The sequence below is a fragment of the Vicugna pacos genome, chromosome 3 (genome assembly GCF_048564905.1).
Source record: "Vicugna pacos chromosome 3, VicPac4, whole genome shotgun sequence".
In the NCBI taxonomy this organism is placed as follows: Eukaryota; Metazoa; Chordata; class Mammalia; order Artiodactyla; family Camelidae; genus Vicugna; species Vicugna pacos.
Window position 1 is genome coordinate 82,015,173 of NC_132989.1, and position 14,261 is coordinate 82,029,433.

General features: G+C 37.8%; 1 protein-coding gene across 9 annotated transcripts in view; it reads left to right on the forward strand.

Moving 5' to 3' along the window:
• The window catches only part of PDE4D (phosphodiesterase 4D), a 679,763-nt gene that overhangs the window by 494,747 nt on the left and 170,755 nt on the right, over nt 1–14,261 (forward strand). For all 9 annotated transcript variants that reach the window (XM_072958624.1, XM_072958625.1, XM_072958632.1 and 6 more), the window contains 3 exons: nt 46–82; nt 8,111–8,184; nt 12,533–12,582. In XM_072958624.1, the coding sequence (XP_072814725.1) occupies nt 46–82; nt 8,111–8,184; nt 12,533–12,582 (161 nt within the window). The remainder of the gene's footprint in view (nt 1–45; nt 83–8,110; nt 8,185–12,532; nt 12,583–14,261) is intronic.

A 14,261-nucleotide genomic window follows, 5' to 3' on the forward strand; every position in this document is an offset into this window, starting at 1 on the left:
GGAGTGCTCAGTGACGTCTCACCTGGGATTTGGTTTGTTTTTCAGACATGGAGATGACCTGATTGTGACCCCGTTTGCACAGGTAAGCACAGCTGGGTCACTGGACAGCTTTCTCACTCCTTTGAAAATTTCATTGTGGGGATTAGTTCTGGTTCTTAATGTCATTCTAAATCAAACATAAGTACAAGTACAAATTCTGTGGTTCATTCAGTAATTTAAAAGCAGTGCTAGAGAATTTGATCTTGGCCATATTGGTCTGTTTCCTGTAAACCCATAGACCCAAAGGGTGTCTTTGCTTCAAATTACAAATTATCTAAGTGACTTGCTTAAACGGGACCATATTTCCTTGACTGACATAAGCACTTGAAAAGGAAAGCTATATCACAGATTAAATTACATTTAGATAGTTAGGTACATGATCAGTGCTTGAAATTCAGTATTCCAATTCAACCTGATGCTTTATTTACTCTTTTTTTTTTAACATGCTATTTGTCTAAAGATTTAACTGAGTGATGTATTTATACTTATTTGTTCCTTTTAGGTATACAAATCCTGAAAATACTTAACCACATGACAGAATTGCTAGAAGGTGAAAAAACCTTCTAAAGAAAGGTTATCTAAAGAAATCTGGAATATATATGAAGTGGTTGATAACCAGATATTTTTTGTAGAGGCCAGTGCTTCTCAACCCTAGCTACATATTAGAGTCACCTAGAAAGTTTTTATCCCATGCTGCACCTCTAATCAATTGAAAGGAAAAATCTGGGGTTTGGACCCAGGTACCTGTAATTTTTAAAGGCCCCAGTATTTTCTCAAGGGTAGTTGAGAGCCTCTAGTATCAACAGACTAGGGACGGAATGGGACAAAACTGATTTAACCTGGGGCGTGAACCAAGTGTAAAGTCAACACTGTTAATAAGAAATGTGAAATACTGGAATATAAGTGATTCAGAAGGTTATAAAATTCATAATCAAGGCTATGTCAGAACTGCCTCTACTGCCTTGAGCCACTCACTTAATTTCTCTAAGACTTCTTTTTTCAGTTGGGAAAATTGGGGGCTCAGCTGGATAAAGATAGGCAGGCCCCCATCAAAGCCCATCACCAACTCTGGCTCAGTGAACGGACTTGGACAGGCCTGGTTTCTCCCTCTGCCCAATGACAGTTCCAAGACTACCCACCTCTGAGGTTGTCACGAGACTGAAATAATACCAAGCTTCTAAAATGCCCAGCACAATTTCTAGAAAATAAAACACTTAATGAATTTTAAGCATTGTTATCAGGAAAGGTCCTTTCAACCTCCAAAATGTCATGATAGGCATCAGTTTTAAAAGCTGCATAATGGCAGTATTCGGATAGCAGGGTTAGGTATGATTCTTCCACTTTTTCAAGTTTTCTGAAATTTTTTAATTGCTATACCTTAGACCAAAAATTTAATGAGTCCGTGAATAACAAAGTGTAACAGTGATCACTTTCATTAATAGGTAATTAAAAATAGATTGCCATCACCATCCCCTTCAGAAGCTTAATGTCTCACTTAAGGTCTTGCTAGAGATCGTGAATTCTTTCTGAAAGCTGTATTTCTTGTTCAAAAAAATTAGTCTTTTATGTCTTAATCATATTTTGTGATAGCAAAATCGTATAAAGCTAAGGACTTTTAATTGGTTACTATTGAGAATCCATAACTTTATACCTCAGAGCTGAGAGCTGAGTAGATACGATAAATCATGCAAAATAATATATAAATCACCACCACCAAATGTAGAAACAGTCATTCCAACTTGAGTTTATTTAGGTAGCTATTCTTCCTTCTGACTAAAATCTCTAGGTATTGTTGTAAGAAAAATATATGTGAATATATGGTAAATATGAAAAATTAATCTGTGTATACATTATCTTTTTATTTCAAATAGTATTTATTAATCTCCAACTAATTGATCAATAAATTTGACTTGGACCTTGCTATTAGCTCCCTGAAATTCTAAGGCTATCTAGTCTTTTTATGTAATTAGACACTTTCTGTAGTATCCTTATAATCTCTAAAAATCTAATAGAATTTCAGGATACTGAGAAACATATATGTAAAATATCGTTTAGTCTATGTTAGTAAGCTGTTTAATTAAATAAGTGTGTACTTAATAACCCTGAAATTGGAACCTTGAATAAAAACCAACTCTATGTAATTTGTAGGCACGACGTATGATGCCAGAAAATAATCCTCGAATCTATTTAGGAAAGTTTGCTTATGATTAGCTTAATGACTCATAACACCTTGTAGAAGGTGGTTATTGCCCCAGAGGCTGCAGATTTTTTTTAGTGGCTTCATCACAGTTTTCATAAGTAGCGTTTTACTAGGGTATATGATCCGGAAAGCTCTACTAGAATTAAAAAAAAAAAAGCCTGTTAAACCCTGAACAATTTTGCCACTAATAGAGCATCTTTGGGGACGCAGGTATAAAAAAAAAATGTCCAGTAAGGGGCTGTTTGTCTATGGCGTTCTCTTAAGTCCATTTGGGTACCACTAGATTATTCTGTTGACCTGACCAATAACTCCTCAAATGTTTAATACAGGCTAGAACATTCACCATTTAATGCTAAATATAATGATGCTTAAACTAAAAGACATTAGACATTAGATGTTTATGTCCCTTCAAGTGATACCAACATTATGTGGTCGAATATACCATAATTGCTTTCACCAGTAAGACAGAAGACAGTTGACGTCAGTGAAAAACGTTCATATAGCCCAAAGAATTCCCCCCTTTCCCAGAATGCTTTGGGGTTTGGAATTTCACACTAGATTCTTCTGGTGAAAAAGCCATAGCACTTTCAAACTAAAATCTTTTGCATAAAAAGTTTAGAAATGAAATGTAAGCAAAAGGAAGTAAAAGAAAATTCCCTATAATTCCAAACCCCAAAATAGGTACTATTGACATTTTACTTTAGACCCCTTTAGATTTATTTTTCTGTGCATATTTTCCTTCCCATAATTCTTAAAAATGAGCCTTGCACCGTCTAAAGTGGTCAGAGGTCTTTTCCCAAGCCCGTCTCAGATTCTGCCCCTTTTTGAGGTCTCATTTCTTTATACCTGCATTCATCTCCAAAACATGAAAGGATCCCTCCCTGTTGTTTCCCAGTCATGGTTTCCTGTGAAGCTAAGAGAATACAATCTTAAGTTATAAGAGAATTCAGAAAGACATGCAAGATTATATTCCACTTTGATGGACAGGGCTGAAACCTAAAATAGTGTGCATAGATGTCATCTTCAGCAAAGATCCTACATGTTCTATTCCCAAGTCTAAAACACTGTCAAGATGAGACATTCTTGACACTTTTCCACTTCCAGTTTCTTATTTTTCCCCCTATGAGCTCCGAATCTTTTTGATCTCCAGAAAAAATCACAGCTCTAAATATTTTATTTGTTTCCATTTTGAAATCTCTTCCTGTGTTTGTGTTGAAATCTTTGGGTTTGGATATTTCCTCAGTCTGTGTGAGAAAATTGAGAAGGGATCTGAATGCCATGCCATTCCAACGTGATGCCACTTGGCAACTGGCCTTTTCCTCCTGAAGGTGTAGTCACACTTTGGCCAGAGTTCTTGAGGGGACCAAGGAACACCGAGGAGGCACCACACTGATGAAGTTCAGGAAACCCTGCTTTGTAGTCAGTTGCCTCTGGCCCTGCCTGTCCCATTATTTATGATACGACTACCTTGTAAAAGTCTAAGTCCACTAGAATTCTCACCCGGAGGTGTGCAATGTTAAAAGAAGTGGACTCTTTAATTAAGAAAAAGACAGAAAGTATTTAAATACTATCTTGGATCCCTGGAGAGACCTTCATGTCATTCAGACTAAGGAGATACCCCTAATTTTAAAATGTAGGATGGGGACAACTGAGTCATTTCACCCTTACTTTTACTGAGATACAGAACCTGGGATCATTTTAGGGAAAATGTACTGGTTGTTAACCCTGTGGAACATTACGATTCTGCGGTAATTGGACATTATCAATTTTTTTTAATGCCCCTGTGTGTCTCTTCCTTGTGTCACCCAGAAGAAGCAGTCTTTGGCCTCATCACTGAATCTAACAGGCTCTCCCTGCTGGGCTAGGAAAGAAGGAAATCATCACATTTCGGTGGCTTCTGCCTGTTAGTTTTTTTTGTTTTTTTTTCAATCCTTTATAAAGTAAATTTCAATAGCATGTTCTATGAATCTGAGTATTTTTTAGGTTGAATTATATGAAATCATCAATATTAAATCTTTGTTGATATATAAAAGAGCAATTTCATATGGTTTTATCCAAAACATAATGTGGAGAGGTTTTCTATCAAAATGACCTCTCTATCTTGTAAATAATCATAATTTGGCTCCAGGTTTTTGCTGGAGGCAAAACCAAGGCAAGGAATTTTTTCTCCCTCCCCATTTCCCCCACTCCACCCATCCCAAGGCCTGTGGCAACTCACAGTCTGTGTCTTAGTGCCATCTAGTGGTGGAAAGTGTATCTGGCGTGAAAAGCCTCAAGACTATATCTTGTTATTTTTTAAGCAGGAGTTTTTAACAAGAATGTTATAACTGGCTCTTTTTCTTAAAAAAAAAAAAATCTCCTCCTTACATTTTTTCAAGAATTTATTATTGTGTAAGTGTACATTTCTTTTAGGGTAGTATGTTCAGATGTTTAACTTTTTAATGAAGCTCACATTTTCCTGCTATTTTCAGTGAATCTTATTGGTTACTAAATGTTTAGAAATACCTAGGATAATCTAAGATTACTATGTGTAAATAACGTTTAATCCCTCTCATGGGCCAGTACATCTCTGGGCAAAAGTTTTCTATTGCACTGTCATCTTTCTTTCCTAAAGTGTATTATTTTTCATTGTTTCCAATGTATTTTAATCTTGACTGATTATACTTTTGCTTGGAGGGGCAGAAGAAAGAGAAATGACCTTAATTTTCTAACCATTGAACTGTGTGGGAGAAAACCTTAGGGACCTTTTTGGTTAGCAAGCATTAAAGAACAAAGATTATAGGAGCGTGAGAGCTCTGACTACAGCTCTTAAAGGGTTGAATGTGAGGTGGGAGGGAGGTGAGACTTGCTCTATAATAAAAGCAAAGAATAATTGAACGCTAACTCAGGGGCTTATGTAAAACTATTTCTAGTTCCCCACCCCCTCCCCCAGCCTGCACTCTTTGTGTCTCATTCTTTGTGTCCTGCAATGCAGGTAAGAGCAGAAAAGACTGACACAGTGCATTCATGGTGTAAACGCCCAGGATCACTCAAACTCGGCCCAGGGCAACACCCCCTTGTGACATCTGGTTGGAACTTTCATTTTTCCCTTCTGCCCGTATCATGGGTGTCATAGTGCAGAAGGTAATAGTTAATACTTAATATAACATTTACAAAATATTATTCATCCTAGCATCATGACAGTAGTGTAACACTTGTGCACAGAAGGAATGGTACATTCACAAGGCTATTTACTACAGCAGTGTTTGTAAAAGCAAAACGTAAAAGATCATCTAAAAAGTCAAATGGATAATGGCAACAGGACTGAGTGGAGGAGGAGCTGAAAGGGAAATTTCTTCTTCCAGTTTTCATTTGGAAATATTTCATCCACATAAGAGACTATCTCTAGCAACTTTCCAAAATATAAAGAATAATGCTAACATCAACAATTTAAGAAACAGAATAGGACCAATATTTTAATGCCCCTAAGTGTCCCTCCCCAATGTTGTCTACCTGCCTCCTCTCAGAAATAACAATAATTTTGATTTTGTATTTGTTATTGAGGGAGAGACCATTTACTTTTGTTTAAATTCTATACCATATGACGATCTTGATTAGGTAAAAATAAATGTAAAGTTAAAAAATTAAATTTAAATTAAAACCCAAAATGAAAGACTCTAATTTAATATCTTTATTATAACAGACTCAAAAACCTTTGTAGAGAATAACGGGGGTGTGTGTTTATCTTTCATGAAGTCATGCTGTCTTTCAGATGAGTGTAGAACATGAATTACCCCCGGCACTATTTCTATGTGCCCAGCTGTCAGATGTAGTGCACTTACTCTAATTTATTAGAATAAAGTTCTCAGAATTCTGAGGTCAAAATTTTGCCTAGAACAAGGGTTGATTAGGGGGTGCAACAATCTTATTTAAAATGCTTTAGTAGCGTATTTGACATTCACTTCTTAAAGCATAAATTCCGCCTGCATGATTTCATGACAGTGGATCGTTTGTCAGATTTCTTTCTGCATCATTCAAGATTTCATGCCCAGTGAGAGACATCGTGGTTTGATGTCAGCAGTTGGCTATTTGAATACTCCGTCATGGGCAGCGTGACCTTTCCGCACTGTGAGCTGTTTATATGTGATAATGAGCCAGGTTTTTCCAGTGACTTAGCTAATCATGGTTGGCATTTTAGGAAACACCGTTAACTCCTTCAGGGGAGAATGCTGTAGGTCACTGTCCCTGGCATACTCAGTACCCCAGTGACTTACCAGAATAAATGCCAATTTCAAAAATGTCAAAGACATTTTAGCCTTAGAATAAAATTTAGACCGACTTCAGTCTAGGTCGATGCCCAGTAAAAAAATCTGGAAACAGTTCTGGAACCCTTGAAGGAGTTATAACTCTGACACCTCCTCCCATATTCTCAAAGAGAAGTAAATTCCTTATGCACGTGCCACATCATTAGTCCTGCAGGACATCGCTGTAATGGGCTAATATTCACCGAGTGCCATCGGTTTGCCAGGCACTCTTCTTGGCACATGATCTGTCATTTCCTCTCATCTTCACAAGCCTGTCAGGTAGATGTCAGTTCCCTGGTTTACAGGTGAGAAACTAAGGTTCGGAGAGATGACGGCACTTTTCTGAGTTCACGTTCACACATTGAATATGTAACAGAGCCAGGCGGTCTGGGTTGTTATGTGGTACCTAACAAAGCACCTGAGATCTATGCTTGAGGTCAACATTCTGGTGGTCACCCAGATCACTCATGATCTCACCTAACGTAGGTCCCCCTCCTACTGGGGGGAAACTTGCCCATTTTAAGAGAAAGTGAGTGGGGTAGAAGGAGATAGAGCTCTTGTAATTTCTCTTCCCCAGTCTTCCGATTCTTTGCCAATTTATAGTTTCACTAGAATTAGAAAAAGGAAGGGCTATAGAGGTAGAGGGACTCATGGTCCCGCCCTGTGTCTGTGGAAATGTTGTGTCTTTGTGCTCATTTATTCAACAAAAATTTTTTGAATGTTTTCTAGGGGCCAGGCTCTGTGCACATTACAGGGTGGTCTCATTTTATTTGTGACCTTCTAATTATTTTTTTAACTTTTAATTTTGAAATAATTTTGGATTTACAGAAAACTTGCTAACGCAGTACAGAGAGTTCCCATATGCTCTTCATCCACTTTCTCCTAATGCTAGTATCTTACAGAATCATAGTATGATGATCAAAACCAGATAATTAATGGTGCAATACTATTAACTGAACTTCAAACTAAGCATTATATAAATTTCATCAGTTTTTCCACTAGTTTTTTTTAACTTTGTAAGTGACCTTATAATTCTTGATTCAGATAAACTTAACAAAGAAAAGGATCTGTTTAGTAGCTAGAATAGCCATGTGGCAAAAGTGAAAAAACAATTAAAATTTACTTAGCTTACTGACTTCAAGATTATGACATTCTTGGTGAATTTTTGAAGAGAAATTGAGGGTAACTTTGTTTTCATATTGCCCCCAAAGTAAGACTTTCTTACTATTTTATATTACACTATTTACATTTGCATAAAATGCAGCAGCACTCATTGTATATTGCCTGGGACATTTAGTGGCTGAGGAACCCAGGAATACTGTGGAAACTGCTGCTACTGTCACTTTGTTCATAGACGTTGAGGAGGAATGTCTGGAAAATCCTTAAATCTGGCCTCTCTGGATTTCAAATGGATACGTGTGAACTGTGCTAGGTGCTAGAAGATTCTTCAGTAGTATATGAAACCAAGTTGCAAGCAATATCAACTTTTCACTTAACAAACCATTTTTTACAATCACCAAACCATTTCAAATTCCACTAGAGAGGGCCCTATTTCAAGAAGTTTAAAGAATTCTTTTCTTTGTTGTAGGTCTTGGCCAGCCTGCGAACCGTACGAAACAACTTTGCTGCATTGACTAATTTGCAAGACCGCGCACCTAGCAAGTAAGTTATTTTTTTTACCCCCTCCTTCTGGCTGACCTTTCATACAGTGTTTCCTGAATTTGATTGAACTCAAGGCAATATATTAGATTTCTCTGAATCGTCGCCATGTTCTCTAACCATTTACACTAAATCATATGATGTCCTGTTAATTTTCTATAAATACTTTGTAGTGATGCTTCTAATATCAGAAGTGAAACAGGATGACAAATAAATATGGTGATTCCATCTGTCAGAAATCACCTGGTGTAATCAGTCCTCTGCCCAGTTATTTACACGCAGGGTAACTTTATAGTTTTGGCTTACTTCATAAAGCAACCATGGGCAAATAATGTCTTCACGCCATAAAGCCGACCCAAAGTCAGCCTCTTAATTCTAAGGCAACCATTACTTGGAGAAGCGTCATATCATAGCAAAGGTCTCCAGTTCTCCTGCTGTTACTGACTCAGATCAGCAGCATCATGGAATAATTAACAAAATTGGAATTTATGGAATAAATTGGGATTTATGGAATAACAGAGATTTATGATTGGAATTTATGGAATAATGGGAAGCATTTGAAAGAGAGAAAGCTGAGATGAAAAATAATTATCACTTGGGCATTCTAATAAAGGTGGAAAATGCAAAAAAAATTAATTTTCCAAGATTAAATGGAAGACTGATTCGTCATTCAGATGCAATTATTGTGACAATTTATTATGAACAATAAAATATTATCATTAAAATACCAACTCCAAAGAATTTTCCCGAAGAAAAGAAAACACATTTCTTTAAATCTATATTAAGAGGACAGTGAATAGAAATTTACTTGGAATTATAACTTATCTAAGCATATAAAATTTTGTTGTAGCTACAACTTCTTAAAGAACACAAAATCTAAACTTTCCATCGCATGATAATAGAATTGAACTCCCAAATTCACGTTTTCTGTGATTAAAATAAGATCTCTGGTCATTATGCACACACTTCCCCCCGTGATAGAATAAGTTTTGTTGTTTTTTTTTTTTTTAATCACTACAAATGCCACAATGCAGATAATCCGAATGGAACCCAGAAGCTTCCGTTGATGGTCTTGTTTTTCAGGTAGTGAAATTTTGCAGTCCTTCCTCAGCCTAAGCATCTCTCACTTTCTTCTTCCCCTCCTCATCCACCGGGTTAACTGCAATTCATTCTTTAGGTCACAGCTTAAATATAATTTCTTTTAGAGCATTGTCTCTAAGACCCAACATGCGCCTACACCCACAGGTTGGTGGCCCAACCTGGGTGGTATCCCTTTACGTCACCACCTGATTGCATCCTGTGCTTAACCCCTGTTTTCTCTCGGCGTTCCAGTTGCCTGTTTGCTTATCTGGATGCTCCTTAAGAATGACGGTTCCCAGAAAGCAGGGATCGTGTCTGGTTTACATTTGTATTCTCAGTGCCTAGCATGATATGACCCCTGCGCAGAGTAATCACTGTACGCGTGCATCCTGGCTGGAAGGGTGACGTGGTGATGCAGCAAGTGAAACTGAGGCTGTGCTTTGAACTGTTTCTTCATTACCAAGCATGTCTTCTCTGTTCAGTGGCCTCTTTGGGGCATTTGGCATTTGTAGTCCAAGGTGCACTCACCTCCTATGGAAAGTCTCAGCCCTGCAGGAGAAATGAAATGACTGATGTCCCTTCAAAACTTTTTTAGCCTCAATTTTTATCCAGGAAATTGAGATTTTTGTCTTTGAAAAGTAAACAAGAAACTTTATAACTCATTGACTAGTTCTTTTTACACTTTTTTCAGCTTTGGTCACTTGGGTGCCAGCATCTATGTCTGCAGCAGGCAGACACTAGTTCAGCAGGTGGGAAGGCATCAGACTGGCCTTTCTGTCTCCAGAGAGACCATCTGAGGCTCAGTCTACGTGAGACAGATATTTTTAACTGACTTACTGGGACAAAACAAATTAAAATGGAAAAGAGCAACTAGAGGAGGATAGAAAATCATAGTTTGTGCCTGAACTTGACTTCCTCTATTATGCCCTGGAGACATCTAACCAGATTCTGCCAAGGTAGGTTGGTACCTCCATTACTGATTCAAATCCAGTCAACCTCTTTGAGTATCAGAACAGTAGGACTCAATCTACAGACAAACTATTCTGTTCTGTGATAGTAAAATGGATATAACTGGTGCATCATGTGATGACCCGAAGAAACCAGAATTGCCCTTCAGGCTACTCCCAGTGCCGCTAGAACACTCCCAAGCTCACCCCTGGGCTTCGTGGAAGGCACGTGCTATCTTGCACAACCCGCCCTTTCTCTTCGCCGCAAGAGAGGAGTCTAGGAAGGCTGCTTCTGAAGCCCCACATTCCCTGCAGGTCCTCGCTTGCCCGCGGCTGACATTTATCAACTTGCTGCCGGCTCCTATCCTCTCGAATTTTCTTGCCCTTGAGATTTTCCATTCCAGAAGTGAGTTCTGGCTCATTCTTCATTAAATGACTTATTGCTGAAGCCGTGGATCAAACGATTGGTATTTTCTGCGTGTCGTTACTTGTTGAAAATATCAAGTTCCCAAGTGCCAGTTGTAGGATTGATGATAAAAGATTAAGAGGAATGAGTCAATGGTTTGGTCTTCCAAAACTATAGAAACATTTAAAAATAGTTGTTTGATATCTTCCCCAGACAAAAATCAATGCTTTTTAAATTTTCACAGAGCAAGGACTTAAAAGGAATAATCATTATATCCATGATGTGAATAATAAACTCTCAGCAAGAAGATAACTATTAGTCTATAGACCAAAACTACTTCAGGGTAGCAATTTTAAACATTTACCTTTCTTTTTTATGATGCATTAAGTTTCAAAATCCCCCGTTTGATTTCGTAATAAAAACTGAAATGATCCGGAAGTAAACATTGGTGCGTTTTTAATCAAACACAAAATTTCAACCCCAAACTGGTATCAGTAAATTTAAGAGCAATGAGACAGAGCCAGATGCTGATGGGAACCAAGTTGGTTGTAATTTCAAAAGCACTAGAGCACTTCCCCATGCATTTCCCAGCCCTGCTAAGAGAGGCGTCATCTCAGGAAGGCAGATCTGACCAGGGCCCTGCAGGAGCCTGCTGTCTGTGTTGGTGTGTGGCTGTTTGTCCAGGCTCCACAAAAGCATCCTGAAAACAAGGCAGCGTAGCTGAGTGCAGGCCCTCGAATCAGATAGCTTTCGTTCAGATCTCAGCTTTCTGACTCTAAGGAAGCGATTTCACTTTCCAAAGCTGTGGTTTCCTCATTGGTAAAATGGGAGCAGTGAGACTACCTGCATTATGGTCTGTCGTGAGGACTGAATGAGATAGTTCATCTAACTCTTGCTTAGCACAGTGTCTGATGTACAGTAAGTGCTTATTAAGTGTTAGCCATGACTACAAATACCAAGCAAACAAACCCAAAAAGTGAAAACAAAAGTTTTTTAGACATCCTTGAATGTACATATTTTTTAAAGTTTTTAAAAAAAGATCACCATATTTCAAGAGCTTTAAATTACAAGTAACAACTTTATAAAGTTACATTTCAAAAAATCTTAACGGAGATTCCATAAATGATATTCTCTTCGACTTAATTTAATAAGCACTGTATACATCGTGCTGGGCTCTGTAGGGAATACAAGTTAGTCACATAGCATTTTTTCTTGTTTTACCTCAAGGGGTTTATAATCATCTTGTGGAGCTTGGCAAACATCTGCAAAATTAGAGAATATAAAATAGAATTGATATAGGTACCTTTGATTTATAGTATTTCTAAAGTCTCTGTAGCATCTGTTTGAACACGTCATTAATATACCTCCCTAGCAAATGTATCAGAGATGATTCTCAATATAAGAAAGCAGAAAGGAAAAAGTTTAAGTAGCTTCTCCATGTGTAATACACTTTACAAGGAGTCACTCACTTTTGATAATGTACAGGAAATCATGAGAACTTATGCCAAAAAAAAAATAAAAGTTTCTTAACTCTGTATTAGAGAAACCAATTGTAGATTAAATTTTTCAAATTCAGAAAGTCTGTGTTTGCTCTGAAAGCCTGGGCTTAAATGGATATGGTCAATCAATAAGAACTTTCTCTTCTATCATGTCCTGTGACATTTACATGAAACTTACTTACCCCAAAATCTATCACCGTGAGGTTTAGCTTTTTAAAAATTTTTTTGATATTTGTGGTCTGAACTGTATTACAAAGTGTGCCTAGGAGTTTGACTGGCTAGTCTGAAAGTTATCTTCATTTGCATGTTTGAACTTAAAAATAATCCTTAAATTAAAATATCATTCTTGAAATGACCAGAGAATCTTCACCCTGACAAGTACCATATATTTACTGCTCTGTATTTTTCTCTTTTGTCAGAAGATCACCCATGTGCAACCAACCATCCATCAACAAAGCCACCATCACAGGTAAGAAGGATCTGAGAGCTTACTCTTCTTATGTCTGCAAAGAAACTGTATTTTCCAAGATTCAATCTAATATTAGCACTGTTTTTTTTTCTGCAATTCTAAAATATCTAAGAAATTAATCCTTTCTTCTCTATATTACCATTTCTCTTGTTGATCTCACAAGCTGTCCATTTAAGATATTGGAAAAATTAGCGATGTGTCACTTTTGAAAACCAGTCAAATTTGTGCTCTTATGAAGTGTAACGTTGCTCTGGGCATTTGTATTTTGAGAGAGAGCTTTACCTTCAAAACATTGACCATGTTGTTTCCAAGCTTGTGTTGTCAGCATAATGATAATAGACAGTAGCTTGGTTTCATGAAAGTCAAAGCATAAATAGAAGATACCTTCTTGGTGAATCAACATCCCAGTTGTCTATGGGGAGGAATGGCATTCCAGTACTCCTGATTTAGATGCAGAGAGTTGAGATTTAATTCAGTTTGGAATAGGAAAGAAGAAGTGATTATACAATACAGAAAAGTTCAATGAGATCAAAAGAACAGATGTTTGGGGAAAAGAAGTAGAAGGAAGAATAAGGGATATAAAGGCCAAAAGAATAAAATTACCCCAATTCCTATTAGTCTATTTTAGACATTGGACTTGACCCCAACTGAACCAAAAACAGAACAAGTGATTTCATTTTGGTGAACCTGAAACCAAATTGAACTCATTTAATCACTTCTTGAAACCCCAATTGGTTCATTAAAATAATTGCCTGGGAAAGAAAACCTGTGTTTTTTTAAATTATTACCAGAAGAAAATTAACATGTTCTCCGAAGTAGACCAATACTTCACTTGATTCAAGTGTCTTCCTTGGACTGCAACTCATAATATGCTGAGGAGCTCATTATTACATAAGTGACTGCACTTTGCTTGAGACTTAACTTCATCGTGTCCAGTCAGGACCTGTCAACCGGGCTCGCTGTTGGCCACCACACCACAGTGATTCTGGAACAGTTGTTAGTGTTGGTCTTTCCTGAATGTCTTTCAAATGGGGTTTGTGTTTCATGGAATATTACATCATTGGTACTCTTTTCCATGTTGATCTTTCAAGAGCTTATTGGTGATGGTTTTCAACTGGCATTTCATAGTCTATGTTCAGTTTACCTGTTTCCTTCTCGGCATCAGTCAAGAGATGAACAATCACGGAAGTTCCTATATATGACGATAAGTTCTTTGAGTAACAGTTTTTCTTCTTCAGAAACCCCAATTCAATATAAAAGAGCCCTAACTAAGATGGTGGTGTGGAAGTGGATGCCTTTTTTTCTGTGCACTTACCTGTGTTGAGAGTCACGCAGGCTGATTTGTGTGAGCATCTGTCGGGGGTCTCTAGTGAGAGAGACCTCACAGAACCTGGTCCCCAGCCTTGCTCTGGACACTCGGTCTGACCCCTGTAAAGAGAGACACCCCACTCATTTTTTTTTCAATAAGCCAGACTCCTCTGACGTTGCGGTTCATGCAGAACTCAGTGCTATTTTGGTCCCTGAAAGCTTTTGTAGCTTGAGGTCACATATGAGCCAACCCCACAGAGCATCCTCCCAGAAGAGCAGGTGCAGGTACGAATGAAGATTGTTGTATCCAACAAGAAGTGGCGGGTGCTCCGTGGTCAGGGCAGCTGTCCTGCCACCCTGCAGATGTCTGG